We start from the raw sequence: 18,718 nt of genomic DNA on the forward strand, positions 1-18,718 counted from the left end.
CGTACTACATAGTATAGACTGACGTTTTTGTCACGTTTTGGACCAAAAAAACGTTTTTCAAAAAAAAATTCAGATTTTGGACGACATAGTAATGTATGTCGTTTTTGTCCAATTTTGGACCAAAAGTTTTTTTTCCAAAAATGGTCACATTTTGAAGACATATTATAGTATGACGTACTACATAGTATAGACTGACGTTTTTGTCACGTTTTGGACCAAAAAAATGTTTTTCAAAAAAATGGTCAGATTTTGGACAACATAGTATAGTATGTCGTTTTTGACAAATTTTGGACCAAAAGTTTTTTTTCCAAAGATGGTCATATTATGGAGACATAGTATAGTATGACGTACTACATGTATAGTATGACGTATTTGTCAAGTTTTGGACCAAAAAAACGTTTTTCAAAAAAATTGTCAGATCTTGGACGACATAGTATAGTATGTCGTTTTTGTCCAATTTTGGACCAAATTTTTTTTCTCCAAAAATGGTCACATATTGGAGATATAGTATAGTATGACGTACTACATAGTATAGTAAGACGTTTTTGTCAAGTTTTGGACCAAAAAAACGTTTTTCAAAAAAATTGTCAGATCTTGGACGACATAGTATAGTTTGTCGTTTTTGTCCAATTTTGGACCAATTTTTTTTTCTCCAAAAATGGTCACATATTGGAGATATAGTATAGTATGACGTACTACATAGTATAGTATGACGTTTTTGTCAAGTTTTGGACCAAAAAAACGTTTTTCAAAAAAATTGTCAGATCTTGGACGACATAGTATAGTATGTCGTTTTTGTCCAACTTTGGACCAGATTTTTTTTCTCCAAAAATGGTCACATATTGGAGATATAGTATAGTATGACGTACTACATAGTATAGTATGACGTTTTTGTTAAGTTTTGGACCAAAAAAACGTTTTTCAAAAAAATTGTCAGATCTTGGTCAAATTTTGGACCAATTTTTTTTTCTCCAAAAATGGTCACATATTGGAGATATAGTATAGTATGACGTACTACATAGTATAGTATGACGTTTTTGTCAAGTTTTGGACCAAAAAAACGTTTTTCAAAAAAATTGTCAGATCTTGGACGACATAGTATAGTATGTCGTTTTTGTCCAATTTTGGACCAAATCTTTTTCCTCCAAAAATGGTCACATATTGGAGATATAGTATAGTATGACGTACTACATAGTATAGACTGACGTTTTTGTCACGTTTTGGACCAAAAAAACGTTTTTCAAAAAAAAATTCAGATTTTGGACGACATAGTAATGTATGTCGTTTTTGTCCAATTTTGGACCAAAAGTTTTTTTTCCAAAAATGGTCACATTTTGAAGACATATTATAGTATGACGTACTACATAGTATAGACTGACGTTTTTGTCACGTTTTGGACCAAAAAAATGTTTTTCAAAAAAATGGTCAGATTTTGGACAACATAGTATAGTATGTCGTTTTTGACAAATTTTGGACCAAAAGTTTTTTTTCCAAAAATGGTCATATTATGGAGACATAGTATAGTATGACGTACTACATGTATAGTATGACGTATTTGTCAAGTTTTGGACCAAAAAAACGTTTTTCAAAAAAATTGTCAGATCTTGGACGACATAGTATAGTATGTCGTTTTTGTCCAATTTTGGACCAAATTTTTTTTCTCCAAAAATGGTCACATATTGGAGATATAGTATAGTATGACGTACTACATAGTATAGTAAGACGTTTTTGTCAAGTTTTGGACCAAAAAAACGTTTTTCAAAAAAATTGTCAGATCTTGGACGACATAGTATAGTTTGTCGTTTTTGTCCAATTTTGGACCAATTTTTTTTTCTCCAAAAATGGTCACATATTGGAGATGTAGTATAGTATGACGTACTACATAGTATAGTATGATGTTTTTGTCAAGTTTTGGACCAAAAAAACGTTTTTCAAAAAAATTGTCAGATCTTGGTCCAATTTTGGACCAAATTTTTTTTCTCCAAAAATGGTCACATATTGGAGATATAGTATAGTATGACGTACTACATAGTATAGTATGACGTTTTTGTCAAGTTTTGGACCAAAAAAACGTTTTTCAAAAAAATTGTCAGATCTTGGACGACATAGTATAGTATGTCGTTTTTGTCCAACTTTGGACCAAATTTTTTTTCTCCAAAAATGGTCACATATTGGAGATATAGTATAGTATGACGTACTACATAGTATAGTATGACGTTTTTGTTAAGTTTTGGACCAAAAAAACGTTTTTCAAAAAAATTGTCAGATCTTGGTCAAATTTTGGACCAATTTTTTTTTCTCCAAAAATGGTCACATATTGGAGATATAGTATAGTGTGACGTACTACATAGTATAGTATGACGTTTTTGTCAAGTTTTGGACCAAAAAAACGTTTTTCAAATAAATTGTCAGATCTTGGACGACATAGTATATAGTATGTCGTCCAAAAATTGTCAAAATTGGTCAAAAACGCCATAGTATAGTATGTCGTCCAAAAATTGTCAAAATTGGTCAAAAACGTCATAGTATAGTATGTCGTCCAAAAATGGTCAAAATTGGTCCAAAAAGTCATAGTATAGTATGTCGTCCAAAAATGGTCAAAAACGTCATAGTATAGTATGTTGTCCAAAAATGGTCAAAATTGGTCAATAACGTCATAGTATAGTATGTTGTCCAAAAATGGGCAAAACGTCATAGTATAGTATGTCGCGAAAAATGGTCAAAAACGCCATAGTATAGTATGTCGTCCAAAAATGGTCAAAATTGGTCAAAAACGTCATGGTATAGTACTTCGTCCAAGAATGGTCAAAAACACCATAGTATAGTATGTCGTCCAAAAATGGTCAAAATTGGTCAAAAACATCATAGTATAGTATGTCGTCAAAAAATGGTCAAAAAACATCATAGTATAGTATGTTGTCCAAAAATGGGCAAAAAGTTATAGTATAGTATGTCGTCCAAAAATCGTCATAAACATCATAGTATAGTATGTCGTCCAAAAATGGTCAAAAACGTCATAATATAGTATGTCATCCAAAAATGGTCAAAATTGGTCAAAAACGTCATTGTATAGTATGTCGTCCAAAAATGGTCAAAAACGTCATAGTATAGTATGTCGTCCAAAAATGGTCAAAATTGGTCAAAAACGTCATAGTATAGTATGTCGTCCAAAAATGGTCAAAAAACATCATCGTATAGTATGTCGTCCAAAAATGGTCAAAAACGCCATAGTATAGTATGTCGTCCAAAAATGGTCAAAATTGGTCAAAAACGTCATAGTATAGTATGTCGTCCAAAAATGGTCAAAAACGTCATAGTATAGTATGTTGTCCAAAAATGGTAAAAACGCCATAGTATAGTATGTCGTCCAAAAATGGTCAAAAACGCCATAGTATAGTATGTCGTCCAAAAATTGTCAAAATTGGTCAAAAACGTCATAGTATAGTATGTCCTCCAAAAATGGTCAAAAGCGTCATAGTATAGTATGTCGTCCAAAAATTGTCAAAAACGTCATAGTATAGTATGTCGTCCAAAAATGGTCAAAATTGGTCAAAAAAGTCATAGTATAGTATGTCGTCCAAAAATGGTCAAAAACGTCATAGTATAGTATGTCATCCAAAAATGGTCAAAATTGGTCAAAAACGTCATTGTATAGTATGTCGTCCAAAAATGGTCAAAAACGTCATAGTATAGTATGTCGTCCAAAAATGGTCAAAAAACATCATCGTATAGTATGTCGTCGAAAAATGGTCAAAAACGCCATAGTATAGTATGTCGTCCAAAAATGGTCAAAATTGGTCAAAAACGTCATAGTATAGTATGTCGTCCAAAAATGGTCAAAAACGTCATAGTATAGTATGTTGTCCAAAAATGGTAAAAACGCCATAGTATAGTATGTCGTCCAAAAATGGTCAAAAACGCCATAGTATAGTATGTCGTCCAAAAATTGTCAAAATTGGTCAAAAACGTCATAGTATAGTATGTCGTCCAAAAATGGTCAAAAGCGTCATAGTATAGTATGTCGTCCAAAAATTGTCAAAAACGTCATAGTATAGTATGTCGTCCAAAAATGGTCAAAAACGCCAAAGTATAGTATGTCGTCCAAAAATTGTCAAAATTGGTCAAAAACATCATAGTATAGTATGTCGTCCAAAAATGGTCAAAAACGCCATAGTATAGTATGTCGTCCAAAAATTGTCAAAATTGGTCAAAAACGTCATAGTATAGTATGTCTTCCAAAAATGGTCAAAAGCGTCATAGTATAGTATGTCGTCCAAAAATTGTCAAAAACGTCATAGTATAGTATGTCGTCCAAAAATGGTCAAAATTGGTCAAAAAAGTCATAGTATAGTATGTCGTCCAAAAATGGTCAAAAACGTCATAGTATAGTATGTCGTCCAAAAATGTTCAAAAACGTCATAGTAGTCCAAAAATGGTCAAAAACGCCATAGTATAGTATGTCGTCCAAAAATGGTCAAAATTGGTCAAAAACATCATAGTATAGTATGTCGTCCAAAAATGGTCAAAAAACATCATAGTATAGTATGTTGTCCAAAAATGGGCAAAAAGTCATAGTATAGTATGTCATCCAAAATTGGTCAAAAAAGTCATAGTATTGTATGTCGTCCAAAAATGGTCAAAAACGTCATAGTATAGTATGTTGTCCAAAAATGGTCAAAATTGGTCAATAACGTCATAGTATAGTATGTCGTCCAAAAATGGTCAAAAACGTCATAGTATAGTATGTTGTCCAAAAATGGGCAAAACGTCATAGTATAGTATGTCGTCCAAAAATGGTCAAAAACGCCATAGTATAGTATGTCGTCCAAAAATGGTCAAAATTGGTCAAAAACGTCATAGTATAGTATGTCGTCCAAAAATGGTCAAAAAACATCATCGTATAGTATGTCGTCCAAAAATGGTCAAAAACGCCATAGTATAGTATGTCGTCCAAAAATGGTCAAAATTGGTCAAAAACGTCATAGTATAGTATGCCGTCCAAAAATGGTCAAAAACGTCATAGTATAGTATGTCGTCCAAAAATGGGCAAAACGTCATAGTATAGTATGTCGTCGATAAATAGTCAAATACTCCATAGTATAGTATGTCGTCCAAAAATGGTCAAAATTGGTCAAAAACGTCATAGTATAGTATGTCGTCCAAAAATGGTCAAAAACGTCATAGTATAGTTTGTCGTCCAAAAATGGTCAAAAACGCCAAAGTATAGTATGTCGTCCAAAAATTGTCAAAATTGGTCAAAAACATCATAGTATAGTATGTCGTCCAAATATGGTCAAAAAACATCATAGTATAGCATGTCGTCCAAAAATGGTCAAAAACGTCATAGTATAGTATGTCGTCCAAAAATGGTCAAAAACGTCATAGTATAGTATGTCATCCAAAAATGGTCAAAATTGGTCAAAAACGCCATAGTATAGTATGTCGTCCAAATTCGGTCAAAATTGGTCAATAACGTCATTGTATAGGATGTCGTCCAAAAATGGTCAAAAAGTCATAGTATAGTATGTTGTCAAAAAATGGTCAAAAACGTCATAGTATAGTATGTTGTCCAAAAGTGGTCAAAAACGTCATAGTATAGTATGTCGTCCAAAAATGGTCAAAAACGTCATAGTGTAGTATGTCGTCGAAAAATGGTCAAAAACGTCATAGTATACTATGTCGTCCAAAAACGGTCAAAATTGGTCAATAACGTCATAGTATAGTATGTCGTCCAAAAATGGTCAAAAACGTCATAGTATAGTATGTCGTCCAAAAATGGTCAAAAAACATCATAGTATAGCATGTCGTCCAAAAATGGTCAAAAACGTCATAGTATAGTATGTCGTCCAAAAATGGTCAAAAACGTCATAGTATAGTATGTCATCCAAAAATGGTCAAAATTGGTCAAAAACGTCATAGTATAGTATGTCGTCCAAAAATGGTCAAAAACGTCATAGTATACTATGTCGTCCAAAAACAGTCAAAATTGGTCAATAACGTCATAGTATAGTATGTCGTCCAAAAATTGTCAAAAAGTCATAGTATAGTATGTTGTCAAAAAATGGTCAAAAACGTCATAGTATAGTATGTTGTCAAAAAATGGTCAATAACGTCATAGTATAGTATGTCGTCCAAAATTTGTCAAAAACGTCATAGTATAGTATGTCGTCGAAAAATGGTCAAAAAACATCATAGTATAGTATGTTGTCCAAAAATGGTCAAAAACGTCATAGTATAGTATGTCATCCAAAAATGGTCAAAATTGGTCAAAAACGTCATAGTATAGTATGTCGTCCAAAAATGGTCAAAAACGTCATAGTATAGTATGTCGTCCAAAAATGGTCAAAAACGTCATAGTATAGTATGTCGTCCAAAAATGGTCAAAAACGCCATAGTATAGTATGTCGTCCAAAAATGGTCAAAATTGGTCAAAAACGTCATAGTATAGTATGTCGTCCAAAAATGGTCAAAAACGTCATAGTATAGTATGTCATCCAAAAATGGTCAAAATTGGTCAAAAACGTCATAGTATAGTATGTCGTCCAAAAATGGTCAAAAACGTCATAGTATAGTATGTCGTCCAAAAATGGTCAAAAACGTCATAGTATAGTATGTCGTCCAAAAATGGTCAAAATTGGTCAAAAACGTCATAGTATAGTATGTCGTCCAAAAATGGTCAAAAACGTCATAGTATAGTATGTCGTCCAAAAATGGGCAAAACGTCATAGTATAGTATGTTGTCCAAAAATGGTCAAAATTGGTCAAAAACGTCATAGTATAGTATGTCGTCCAAAAATGGTCAAAAACGTCATAGTATAGTATGTCGTCCAAAAATTTTCAAAATTGGTCAAAAACATCATAGTATAGTATGTCGTCCAAAAATGGTCAAAAAACATCATAGTATAGCATGTCGTTCAAAAATGGTCAAAAACGTCATAGTATAGTATGTCGTCCAAAAATGGTCAAAAACGTCATAGTATAGTATGTCGTCGAAAAATGGTCAAAAATGTCATAGTATACTATGTCGTCCAAAAACGGTCAAAATTGGTCAATAACGTCATAGTATAGTATGTCATCCAAAAATGGTCAAAATTGGTCAAAAACGTCATAGTATAGTATGTCGTCCAAAAATGGTCAAAAACGTCATAGTATACTATGTCGTCCAAAAACGGTCAAAATTGGTCAATAACGTCATAGTATAGTATGTCGTCCAAAAATGGTCAAAAAACATCATAGTATAGCATGTCGTCCAAAAATGGTCAAAAACGTCATAGTAAAGTATGTCGTCCAAAAATGGTCAAAAACGTCATAGTATAGTATGTCATCCAAAAATGGTCAAAAATGTCATAGTATAGTATGTCGTCCAAAAATGGTCAAAAACGTCATAGTATACTATGTCGTCCAAAAACGGTCAAAATTGGTCAATAACGTCATAGTATAGTATGTCGTCCAAAAAGGGTCAAAAACGCCATAGTATAGTATGTCGTCCAAAAATGATCAAAATTGGTCAAAAACGTCATAGTATAGTATGTCGTCCAAAAATGGTCAAAAACGTCATAGTATAGTATGTTGTCCAAAAATGGTCAAAATTGGTCAATAACGTCATAGTATAGTATGTCGTCCAAAAATGGTCAAAAACGTTTTAGTATAGTATGTTGTCCAAAAATGGTCAAAATTGGTCAGTAACGTCATAGTATAGTATGTCGTCCAAAAATGGTCAAAATTGGTCAAAAAAGTCATAGTATAGTATGTCGTCCAAAAATGGTCAAAAACGTCATAGTATAGTATGTTGTCCAAAAATGGTCAAAATTGGTCAATAACGTCATAGTATAGTATGTCGTCCAAAAATGGTCAAAATTGGTCAAAAACGTCATAGTATAGTATATCGTCCAAAAATGGTCAAAAACGTCATAGTATAGTAAGTTGTCCAAAAATGGTAAAAAACGCCATAGTATAGTATGTCGTCCAAAAATGGTCAAAATTGGTCAAAAACGTCATAGTATAGTATATCGTCCAAAAATGGTCAAAAACGTCATAGTATAGTAAGTTGTCCAAAAATGGTAAAAAACGCCATAGTATAGTATGTCGTCGAAAAACGGTCAAAATTGTCAAAAACGCCATAGTATAGTATGTTGTCCAAAAATGGTCAAAATTGGTCAAAAACGTCATAGTATAGTATATCGTCCAAAAATGGTCAAAAACGTCATAGTATAGTAAGTTGTCCAAAAATGGTAAAAAACGCCATAGTATAGTATGTCGTCGAAAAACGGTCAAAATTGTCAAAAACGCCATAGTATAGTATGTTGTCCAAAAATGGTCAAAATTGGTCAAAAACGCCATAGTATAGTATGTCGTCCAAAGATGGTCAAAATTTGGCAAAAACGTCATAGTATAGTATGTCGTCCAAAAATAGTCAAAATTGGTCAAACACATCATACTATGGTGTGTCGTCCAAAAATGGTCTAAAACGTCATAGTATAGTATGTCGTCCAAAAATGGTCATAAATGTCTTAGTATAATAGGTCATCCAAAATTGGTCAAAAATGTCATAGTATAGTATGTTGTCCAAAAATGGTCAAAATTGGTCAAAAATGTCATAGTAAAGTATGTCGCGTGTTTCCACCAGCTCGCCTTGGCACGGCACGGCAAAGTTGCGTTTCCACGAGAATGGTACCAGGTACTTTTTTTAGCAACCTGGGACGTCCGACACAAAAATCAAGCCGAACAGTGCCAAATTGTAGATTGGTTATAAATACTTTACAATCCTAAAAACTTGGACCATCTTGGAAAAGCTCCATAAATCACACTACAAAAAATGTAAAATAAAGTCTATATGCTTTATCATCACAGACGTTAAGAGGAAAATTACAATTCTAACCATGTTATTTTCGGTCCATTAGCCACTGGTGTACCCAGCAGCGCCGTGTTGGTGTTTGACATCGAGATGCTGAGCTTCCAGAAGGGCGTTCCCCCTGGTTACCTGTTTGTGTGGCTTGAGGATTCTCCTACAAACCTGTTTGAAGACATGGACACAAACAAGAACAATGAGGTCACACAGGAGGAGGTGAGTTACTGCTGTTCACAATCAATCCATCAATTCACTTGATTCCAGACACAGAGGAACAGAGCAAGTAAAACCAATAACAGCAACAACTGAGATAAACACTTAAAAGTCTACAGTGACTATAACCATAGACATTAGGAGTAATGGGAATCCAACCAATGCATAAAAAAATTTGCACAGCATAAAAAGTGGGGAGTACTTGTCCATCTTTGGATCTTATGTTTGGGAAATAAATTTGATAATTACCATGGTATAAAGTAGACATAGGTTGATGGAGCCTTGTGAAGCTTATGAGGTTTCCTCCTGAAGCTTGAAATCCACAGACAGACCCTACAAGTGACATCTAGTGGTCAGCTGCAATTACAGCAGCCACAAACTTCCAAATGATTCACACACCTTGTTGATTCCTGTTCCAACACAAAAGCAATACATTCCATGATTATGAGAATCACGGAAGTGTTACAACATTTTGAAATGTAAGTTTACTAATAAAATGTTTAAATGCTTTGTCCAGTGATAATGACTTGAAAAATGATTTAGATTGATACGACAGGCAAGTTCTTATCCACAGTCTTCTTGCTCAGTCAAAGGTGATGATCATAAGAACATCCCTGGATTTGGATCGTACACATTTTCCTGGTTTTTCATTAAGAGAACATGACACATAATATGAAAAATATTCAAATTCAACACTGAGCATTCCGCATCTCCTCAGTGTTTCACTGTGACGCATGAAGCCTCGAACGCCATTGGTCATGTGAACACGGGAGCTGTTCGTACAAGCCTTGACACAGTGTTTCCAACCAGTCTGCTTCAGTACAGTGATCAACATCAAACGTCGAACATCACATCTCCAGTATAAAGTTGAAATTCATGCTGTATAAAGTGGATGTGAATGTGTTTTGAATCACCTTTGTTTAGCTATGTTGTATTTAAGTGTACAATGACAATTAAGGTTTTATATTCTATACTCATCAAACATGTGATCACACTTTTGTTCATGTTCCTCTTTGACCTTGTGTAGTTCGAAGAGTTCATCAAGAAGCAGGTGGCAGAGGGCAAAGGTCGCATCAAGCCCGACCTGACGATGGAGCAGGTCGTCGTCGACATGTTCGAAAACCAGGACCGAAACAAAGACAACTTGATAACGGCCGACGAGCTCAAACTGAAGGTAGAAGAGGACAAGGAACGGGAAGAGATGAGGCATGAGGAGTTGTGATGAGGTGACTGTGAGGCGTTTACATGCTCTCGTTCTCTCTCAGGAATGAACCCCAACACCTTAAAAAAGAAAAAGAAAAGAAAAACAAGCAACAAGAGACTTTTCCTTTCAAAGCGTCAATGTTTTAATATTGCACATGTTTTGATATGACAAGAAAATAGTGCAGAGAATCTTCTCGCGTAGCTTTGTGTTGTATGAGCGTTTGAGTTTGACAGTTGTATTTCCGACAATCGACGAGCACCTTTTTATTTGTCCCTGAAGTCATTAAAATGTCAGAAAACGAACATGGTTTCAGTTTTTCCCACAACATGCATCATGACAAAAATAAATAGATGTCTAAAATATGCACTGATGAAAAAACATAAAGCTGCCTTTATGTCACACGTGTTGCAAGATTGAAAAGAAAACAGTTGTCAATGTCACACTAAAAGGGGAAATACACAGAACAATTTGTGACGTAACTGTCAGCAGTTGGAGTTGCATTGTGGGTAATGTAGATGCCAGGTTTTGACAAAGAAGATAGAACAAAAACCTCCCCGTGCAAAACAAACTTGTAAATGTAATATATATGTCATTAATAGGTGGATTATTCATGATTCTGTGAAAATTGGATCAGGGAAATTAAATCAAGCGACTGCATCAACAAAATAATAATAATTAAAAAATATTCATGGGTTATTAGTAAAACAAAAAGGATTTCAAAAAGGATCAGTGACTATTTTGATTCTAGATCTGTTTTACCTGGAGAACAATGTTAAAATGCATTGTTTTAAAACATGAACCACACTCAACACTTAAGAGAGAACACTCATCACAAGCTTTTCCATATTCACATTTCCTTTGCACAAATATTACACCTTTAATAAAGTGCAACAAGCTCAATGTAAAGTTCCACACATGCTTCACACACACCAGATGTACAGCCGGACTGTACAGTCCACTTGTGTTTGATGCTGGTGTTAACTTAAAACTAAAGACAGTACATGTGTATGTGTAGTGGCTGAACATCAAGTACTTGCAAAGTACACAGAGGTAATACACAGTATACACAAAATACACCCAAACTGAACATTACACAGATAAATGAACATGTGTTTTGTCTTTTTTTTCCCATTCATGATCATATTGTGCATCCTTGTACAGTTAAACAGCTAAGTAAAATTTGAAGAAAGAAAAATGACCTAAAACTGAATAAAAGGAAGAGAAGAGAAACTTCCCTGGTTCTTGTTTGGTCACTGACGCAGCGGTAGAAACACACCGGTAAATAATCAAGTGAATGATGTTCTTAAGTAACATAATGATAACCAACAATTACCAAAAGGTATGAAATAAATCATAAAAACTAAAAACCTTTTTATTTTTTTTATTTTTATTAAATAGATGACTCAAGAACGATGTGAGTGAAATGAATAAAATATAGTCGATTTTTCTCGATGATTCACTTAATAAACCACTACTCAAAAAACCCAGTCTGGAGCTCTTGTTTAAGGTAAGTCATAATATTCACCACTGTCAGTGGAGTGCACAAGTCCCTGCATACATGCATGTGCGTGTTTTACTTGATTCTTGATGAGGTAATGTATCTGAGGATGATGTTCGGGACGTCCAGAGTCTCATCTTTCACCAGCACAATGTCATAGGAGTTGACGTACGACTCCTTCCTTTCTTCTACCTGAGAGACACGAATAAAAAAAGAGAACACAGTGAGGAACCCAGCATCCTCAACTCTGATGTGAGAAAAACCTCAGTTTTCTGACCTGGTCATTCAAGAAGCCAATGGTCAGGACGTTCTGGGCATCAGTCACCCCGTCGGCCATGGTTAGGTCTCCCAACGAGTCTCCCAGCAGCAGCACGTTGGGTCGACCCTGCAGCTCCTGGAGGTTGACAGCGTGTGACAGAGCACCTTCTCTCTTGTTAAAAGTGTGGAGGAGTTGGCCTTTAAAGGCTCGCAGGATGCCCTTATCAACAAAACAATGATAAACAATAAAACACTCGTTATATAGACACTGAAGTTGCTGGAGTAAAAACATCAGGGTCTTTGCTTGGTCTTAAATCTGACAGTATTACACTTTAAAAGGTTTGTCCATTATTTTCTCGATTAATCGAACACTTGTTTGGTCTGTAAAATGTCAGTTTCTCAAACCTGGATATTATGATGTTCTCAAATGTCTTGTTTTGTCCACAAACCAAAAATAATTCAGTTTCAATGATTTCTTTGTCAAATGGAGCAATGAAAGCAGATAATATTCACATTTAAGAAGCTGAACACTCAAATTGATTAATCAAAAATAGTTGATGATTAATAGATGTACTGAATAATAGTTGCAGCCATACTGCATTTACAAAAGTAAAACAGCAATATAAAGAGTAATGTAACTTATTACTTTTGATACCAAGTAATAAGTTATATTCCTCCACTTCCTGAGTGTTCTGTTTACAAATAAAAATAAGCTATATCAATAAATATCAGGACAAATAATATATGTTTTAATAATTTTAATTAATTTGTTAAATGTGAGAATTGTTACAGACGAGTCTAATTAACATTTAATGCAACGAAATCAATGAACCAATGGGGAGAAGTAGTGGTTTGGTTTACATTTATCATTATACATACAGTGCATTATGTGTGCGCGTGTGTGTGCGTCAAAGGCAGCTGAGGTCATACTCACAGTCTGGTCAAAGTCCATGTAGTTGGAAATGATGTGGACATTGGGGTAAAAAACGTTGTTCTGTCGGATCACTTCCTCCAGCACATCTCCAACACCGGCCGAGAGGATCAGCAGAGGAACCTGGTGCTCAGCCAGATGTTCAAAAAACACTTTGTAGCCATCCCTAAAGAAATACACAATAATAATTATATTACCCACTTGAACAAGAGAAATGTGTATTTAAATGAGCAAGTACTGCAGATTCTTTATAGTAAAATAACAAGAAATAAGATGAAAATAACCTGATACATACATATCTAAGTAGTAAGGATATCAACAAAGTGAAATATAAATATGGATTAGAAAATGTCATGTCATGAGAGCTGCTTGTACCTGAGCATAGCGTCGGATTCCATGACAGCCTTTGCGAGCGTGTCCTTTCTAATCCTCTGCTGAATCAGCAGCTCATGAACTTTTGTCCACCTGTAGAGAGCAACACACACTTCAAGACTTCAAAATTGGATGATGTACCCAGCCCTGGAATCAACTTTGTTAAGCAAACTTTGGGTGTCAAAAGAATATTTTTCAGTGAAAGTGTTTGATATTTCTCAACACACATGACCAGATTTCAAAGCCTCCACAAACATTCAAAGACCACTGTATACAGTATATCATATTAAAACAGATTCTCACCATTCTACCATAAGAGGCAGTTTCTCTTCAGCACTGCGGCCTGCATCAATCTCTATGGGATAGTAGATGTTCAACAGCTCCTTTATCTATAAAGGACAAGCACAAAATACTGAGTGAACTACCTACATGGCATGTGTCAGCAGATAATGGTTGGTCAGTGGTGGATGCAACATTATATTCCCCACACTGCATTGGGGGAATAGACTAATAAATGCCTTGATGACATATGACACACTTACTTTTCTAGCGCAGTCTTTATCAATCAACAACCGGCTATCCAAGATGTCTGCGAGGCAAGGAAAACAGGTTTGTTTGTAAGATTTTTGACACTGGTGTGATACAGAGTATCGAGTTAAGTTACCAAAATAAAACATTCACAATGACACACACACCGACTCAGTTAAGAATGATTTCACAGGTGCTTACTGTGGGTGGTGGGCACTCTCTTCCCATTGTGGGCAAATCTGCTAAGTGTCATGTCGAAGTCTGAGATTACCTGAGAAAATACGATTTACTTCATGATTCAAACAAATAAGCAGCACATTTGGCTGCTGCATCTTTCTGCAACAGCTATCAGCATTTCAGTAATTGATTTTCTCTTCCAGGCAGTGTAACTTCAGTAAAATAGTGTACACCACTGTGTTCACATAAGGGGCTTGGAGTTAGTGAGCTGTGGTGCTCTATGTACATGTGTTTGATTATCCCTCTATTTGATGCTCTCACCTGCAGGCTGCCTGCACCTGCTCGCTGCATGGCGTAGATCGTCTCCTCCACTCGGCTGCGCTTCCTCATCAGCACTGAGCAACTGGTCAGCTCTGGGATCTGAACAAAGAGGAGTTTTAATACAGAAAGAGAATACAGAGAGCAGAGAAAGGGAGATGGATGGTGGCAATGATAGAATATCAGGAGGGTTAAATAATAGTCATTAACCAGCACTTTTTATACAAAGTGATGAAATGACATACCCCTATCTACATACAAAGCAAATTAAGCTAAAGCAACAGAAGTGGGAAAAGCCACTATAAATCTCAACAATGATCTCAACAATCTCAACTATAAACACTAAACAAAAATAGGAAAATAATAATGGCAATACAGTAAATAAATACAGGACTGATCAAATAAAAAAGGTGCATCCCAGGTGCATTAAGTAAAATTAACTAAAATTGTAATTAAAACTTTTAAATTCTAGATTTAAAAAGAAAATATATGAATCAAACAGTGAAACAAACTAAAATGTCAAATACATTGACAGGGAAATGAAGAAAGCTCAGTTTAAACCCTGGCTAATATCAATATTTTCTGCTGCCCTAAGGCTTTTGGGTAATTATATCAAGTTCAGACCCTCGTGTGGAGGATAAAGTGGTAGAAGATATATTTGGACAGAAGAATACATTTGTTTTTCTTACATGTGGAGAAGATGCGTCTTTCTTTAAGCGAGTACACATAAATACATTCTAACACAAGTATTATATCCATGTGTGAAGATCTGCATTATTATTATAATAACATTTTTAGCCAGGAAGTCCTTTGAAGGTACAGTAAACTCTCTTTTTAGCTCACCACAAGAAGATCTACGTAAAAGTGTATTCAGCTAGTTTACCTGGGTTTTGGTGAGCTGCTGCCAGAAGGCCAGGACCGTTCGCACAGGTGTGTAGATCCAGGGAATCTGGTGTATCTGCATGCAAAGACAAGCAGAAATCTAATTTGAGAAATAAATAATATTTTTGTCATAGTTGTAATACCCAGGAAATTACTCAAAAATTAAATTCAGGTTCTAGGAAATAGTAAATGTAAAACAATCCAGAATTAAAGTAAGAAACATAATATTTCCTGACCCACTGTATCAAAATCTCTATACTAGTTTACAATTTACATATTTCCCCACATACTTTCCACATAACGTAGTAACAGCCGTTGATGATTGTTAATATTATTATTAGCTTTATTTATATAACTTACTTTGTTATTTTACTGACAAAAATCTCGTCATATTGTTGAATAGTAATTTTGACCGACAACTTACCATTTTTAACCAGAAAAATGAGTCAGCGAGCTACAGAGTGGAGTACGGCTGTGCACAGTTAAAAGCCCATTCGTTTTTTTAAAAAATGTACGTTATTAACAAACATGTATGTTATTAGCATACATTTATATTTAAAAGGTTTAAAACGTAGTGAAAACCAAATGTTGTCCGAGTCGTTTGTTTACATTCTACGCGTTCGACGGACTCAAAGTGTCCCCGCTCAGCCGTATAACACACACAAGGTTCCGAGGCAAATTGGTTCCTACCTGAAAGTAATGGGACAAATGATATACGGTGCAGGCAGAGTGTACGTAACAACATGTATTCAATTAAATCAATAAGAGACTACAAAAATAATGGAATTTTATTTTACGACCTAAAACTAAAATAATACAGAAATTCAATCATATTTTCTATATTGATTATGGCACTACCTGATTTGAACACCCATTTATCATATGAGGATGTATTTTATTTTTTTGTTTATTTTTTTAGTATTTGCTCTGCAAAAATGTTAGGTCTGAACTTAAATTAACTTTTACAAGAAACTTTAAATTAGGAAAATGACATGCTAAAAAAGGTAAATAAATAAATGAATACCAGGCAAGTTTTCAATTCTTCCTTATTACATTGTTTTCTGGATATTTGAAGTTGAGTCATAGGCTGTTTGTCTTTATATATATACTGTATATATTTTAAATATTTATAAAACGTATTGTACTTATAGGTATTTAAGTAATTGAAGGTCTCTTGGAGTCACCTGGCATCTGCCGTGAGGCTGAATCTGGTACTTACCACATGTTACACGAAGAAGAAAAATCACAATTCAACTGATAAATACAATCATATAAGCAGGATAAATACAATAATGTAAGCAAAATAAATAAAATAATGGACAGTTGGCAGTGGCTGTATGTATGTGTGTATGGTATATAATATACAGTGTGTGTGTTTGTGAGATGTTAATTCAGAGATGACAAACTGTATTTCATTATTTTTATTGCAGTGTCTCCACACTTGCAGCTCTTACATATAAATGCAATGACACACCAAAGAGTATATACAGTATATATGGCCACATGGAATCCAATGTATTGTAATGTAAAATAAAAAAATATCCATTTGAATGCCAAATGGACTGCCAAAATCCAAAAACTCCATACATCCAATGGGACATTGTCACATAATGCTCACTAACATCACAAAATTAGATCATAGTTATAGTAAATTTGGCTGGCATCGGCACAGACACTAGCCATTTCAGCAGTAACAGTGCAACACTGCAGTCAGCGAACAGTCCACACCACACTAAGCAACAAAGTGGATGACAAAAGAATCACTGGAAGTCAATATCCAGGGCCCTGTGGTGCAAGAAATGCAATCAAATCAACTGCATTTAAGGAACAGCTGGCAAAAATGACAACGTCCTGGTTTAACATAGTAAACACCTTGCATAGTTATTCCTCAGTTCATTATCCACGTGTGAACATGCACTCTTTGTCACTTTGTCAAAGGAAGATACAGAAAAAATACAAAACAAGAACAAACCAAGTCTACTACTACAAAAAAACACAACAATCTAACAAAAAACTAAACAAAGCCACTGTCTTTGGTTGCTTTTTTTGACATTTAACAGGATAAAAGAATTAAAATTGATAAGCCAACAGGAAAAAATACTTATTTACATAATTTATGTTTAGTATATATACTAAGACATGCAATGACCTGTGAAATGAAAAAGCTTTTCTTTTTTGGGGGGAATATTTGAAGTATTTGAGAAATTGGAAATGGTGCATTCTATTTTTAGTGCAAAAATAAATGTAAAATGCAGCTTTAAAAGTGACATACGGTGTGACATATCACAGAATATACTGCTCTACAATATATGTGTGCTTTGCTCAATACTTATATTTAGCTATGTAAGATATTCTTAACACAATCAACCAGACATTTAAAACTACAGGGGTAAAATCATGCTGAATGATCATGATCATTTTAAACAAAAAAACTTAGTCTTACCAAGTAATTCTTACAGAAATAAAAGTGCTAGTAGAACCATGTACGGTTCTTTGGCTTTGGTTTCTTTGGAGAACCCTTTTTTAAACCCCTTTATTCAGGAAAGGGGTTTTTAATGGTTCTCTGGATCAAAATGGTTCTTACTGGAACCATTTGTGTTTTCAAGAACCCTTTAAAAACCCTTTCTTCGGGAAAGGTTTTTTTTTTTTGAAGCAAAATGGTTCCAGGTAGAACCTCAGCCCTTGTAGAAGGACCCTTTTGGAACCCTTATTTCTAAGAGTGTACTTAGTAAGTATTTTTGAACAGTGTCATGTTAAGTCCAAGTGGCAACTAGTAATGATGTCACCCATAAGAAGCTGAATTCCAGCTCTGAAGTAGTTTGTGATTCAAGATAAGGCCAGCACAACCATGATGTCCACTCATGCTGTCCTTGAAATAAGACTTGAAAAAGACCTGAAACTACTGATTGTGACTTTAACTCCTCCGTGGACTTTTTGAACATAGTTCTTTTTGCAGTCAACAGTCGCCTACAAGGGGTTATTTATTATATGCTTACTTCATAATTTGCTAAAAGGAAGGCCATGTCCATTCTTTCAATATAATCTATGGTTGAGAGCCTGGTAAGACAACAAGCTTGGGCATTTCAAGGGACTTGAACAACAAATTCCCTACACCCCGTTCCTTAAAAGAAACTCAAGATACGAAAACAAAAATTGAAAGAAACCATTTAATCTTTACCTGCCAACTGACAAACGCACTGTTGTATGCCTTAAATTGATATCCAACACATTTTTCTGCTGCAGTGGCAAATTAAATATTTGGTACAGCTGTTTTCTTCCTTATTCTCATCCTCTTGCCTTCACTGTTTTCTTTTTTGTTTGTTTGGACTCCCTGAAGCAAAATTACATTTTGTGGCTCATTCTGTTCTGCTCTGAAATTATGATCCTAACATCCTTGGGAGGCACCGCTCAGCCTGGAGCAACTGCCTTCTTTGCCTAACCTGTTGAAACATCCCTGACAGGAAAGTGAAGGCCTCACCCCAGTAAAGG

At 34.7% G+C, this 18,718-nt stretch overlaps 2 protein-coding genes across 2 annotated transcripts in view; one reads left to right on the forward strand and one right to left on the reverse strand.

The window, feature by feature from the left end:
* Positions 1-10,549, forward strand: part of fkbp10b (FKBP prolyl isomerase 10b) — a 33,667-nt gene extending 23,118 nt beyond the window's left edge. The window contains exons 9-10 of the mRNA XM_083903341.1: positions 8,901-9,064; positions 10,089-10,549. Of these exons, the coding sequence (XP_083759467.1) occupies positions 8,901-9,064; positions 10,089-10,283 (359 nt within the window). The 3' untranslated portion in view covers positions 10,284-10,549. The remainder of the gene's footprint in view (positions 1-8,900; positions 9,065-10,088) is intronic.
* A 1,236-nt stretch (positions 10,550-11,785) lies between these two features.
* On the reverse strand, positions 11,786-18,258 carry LOC310938901 (7-methylguanosine phosphate-specific 5'-nucleotidase-like; the record flags this gene model as incomplete). Its single annotated transcript, XM_083903529.1, has 10 exons — positions 11,786-11,955; positions 12,041-12,241; positions 12,956-13,118; positions 13,328-13,417; positions 13,628-13,713; positions 13,867-13,913; positions 14,054-14,123; positions 14,351-14,449; positions 15,231-15,305; positions 18,226-18,258. 10 exons carry the CDS (start codon positions 18,256-18,258, stop codon positions 11,839-11,841), a joined length of 981 nt encoding a protein of 326 aa, XP_083759655.1. The 3' UTR covers positions 11,786-11,838.
* Positions 18,259-18,718: the final 460 nt, after the last annotated feature.

Source organism: Microchirus variegatus (genome assembly GCF_963457635.1).
Source record: "Microchirus variegatus genome assembly, chromosome: 17".
NCBI classification, from domain to species: Eukaryota; Metazoa; Chordata; class Actinopteri; order Pleuronectiformes; family Soleidae; genus Microchirus; species Microchirus variegatus.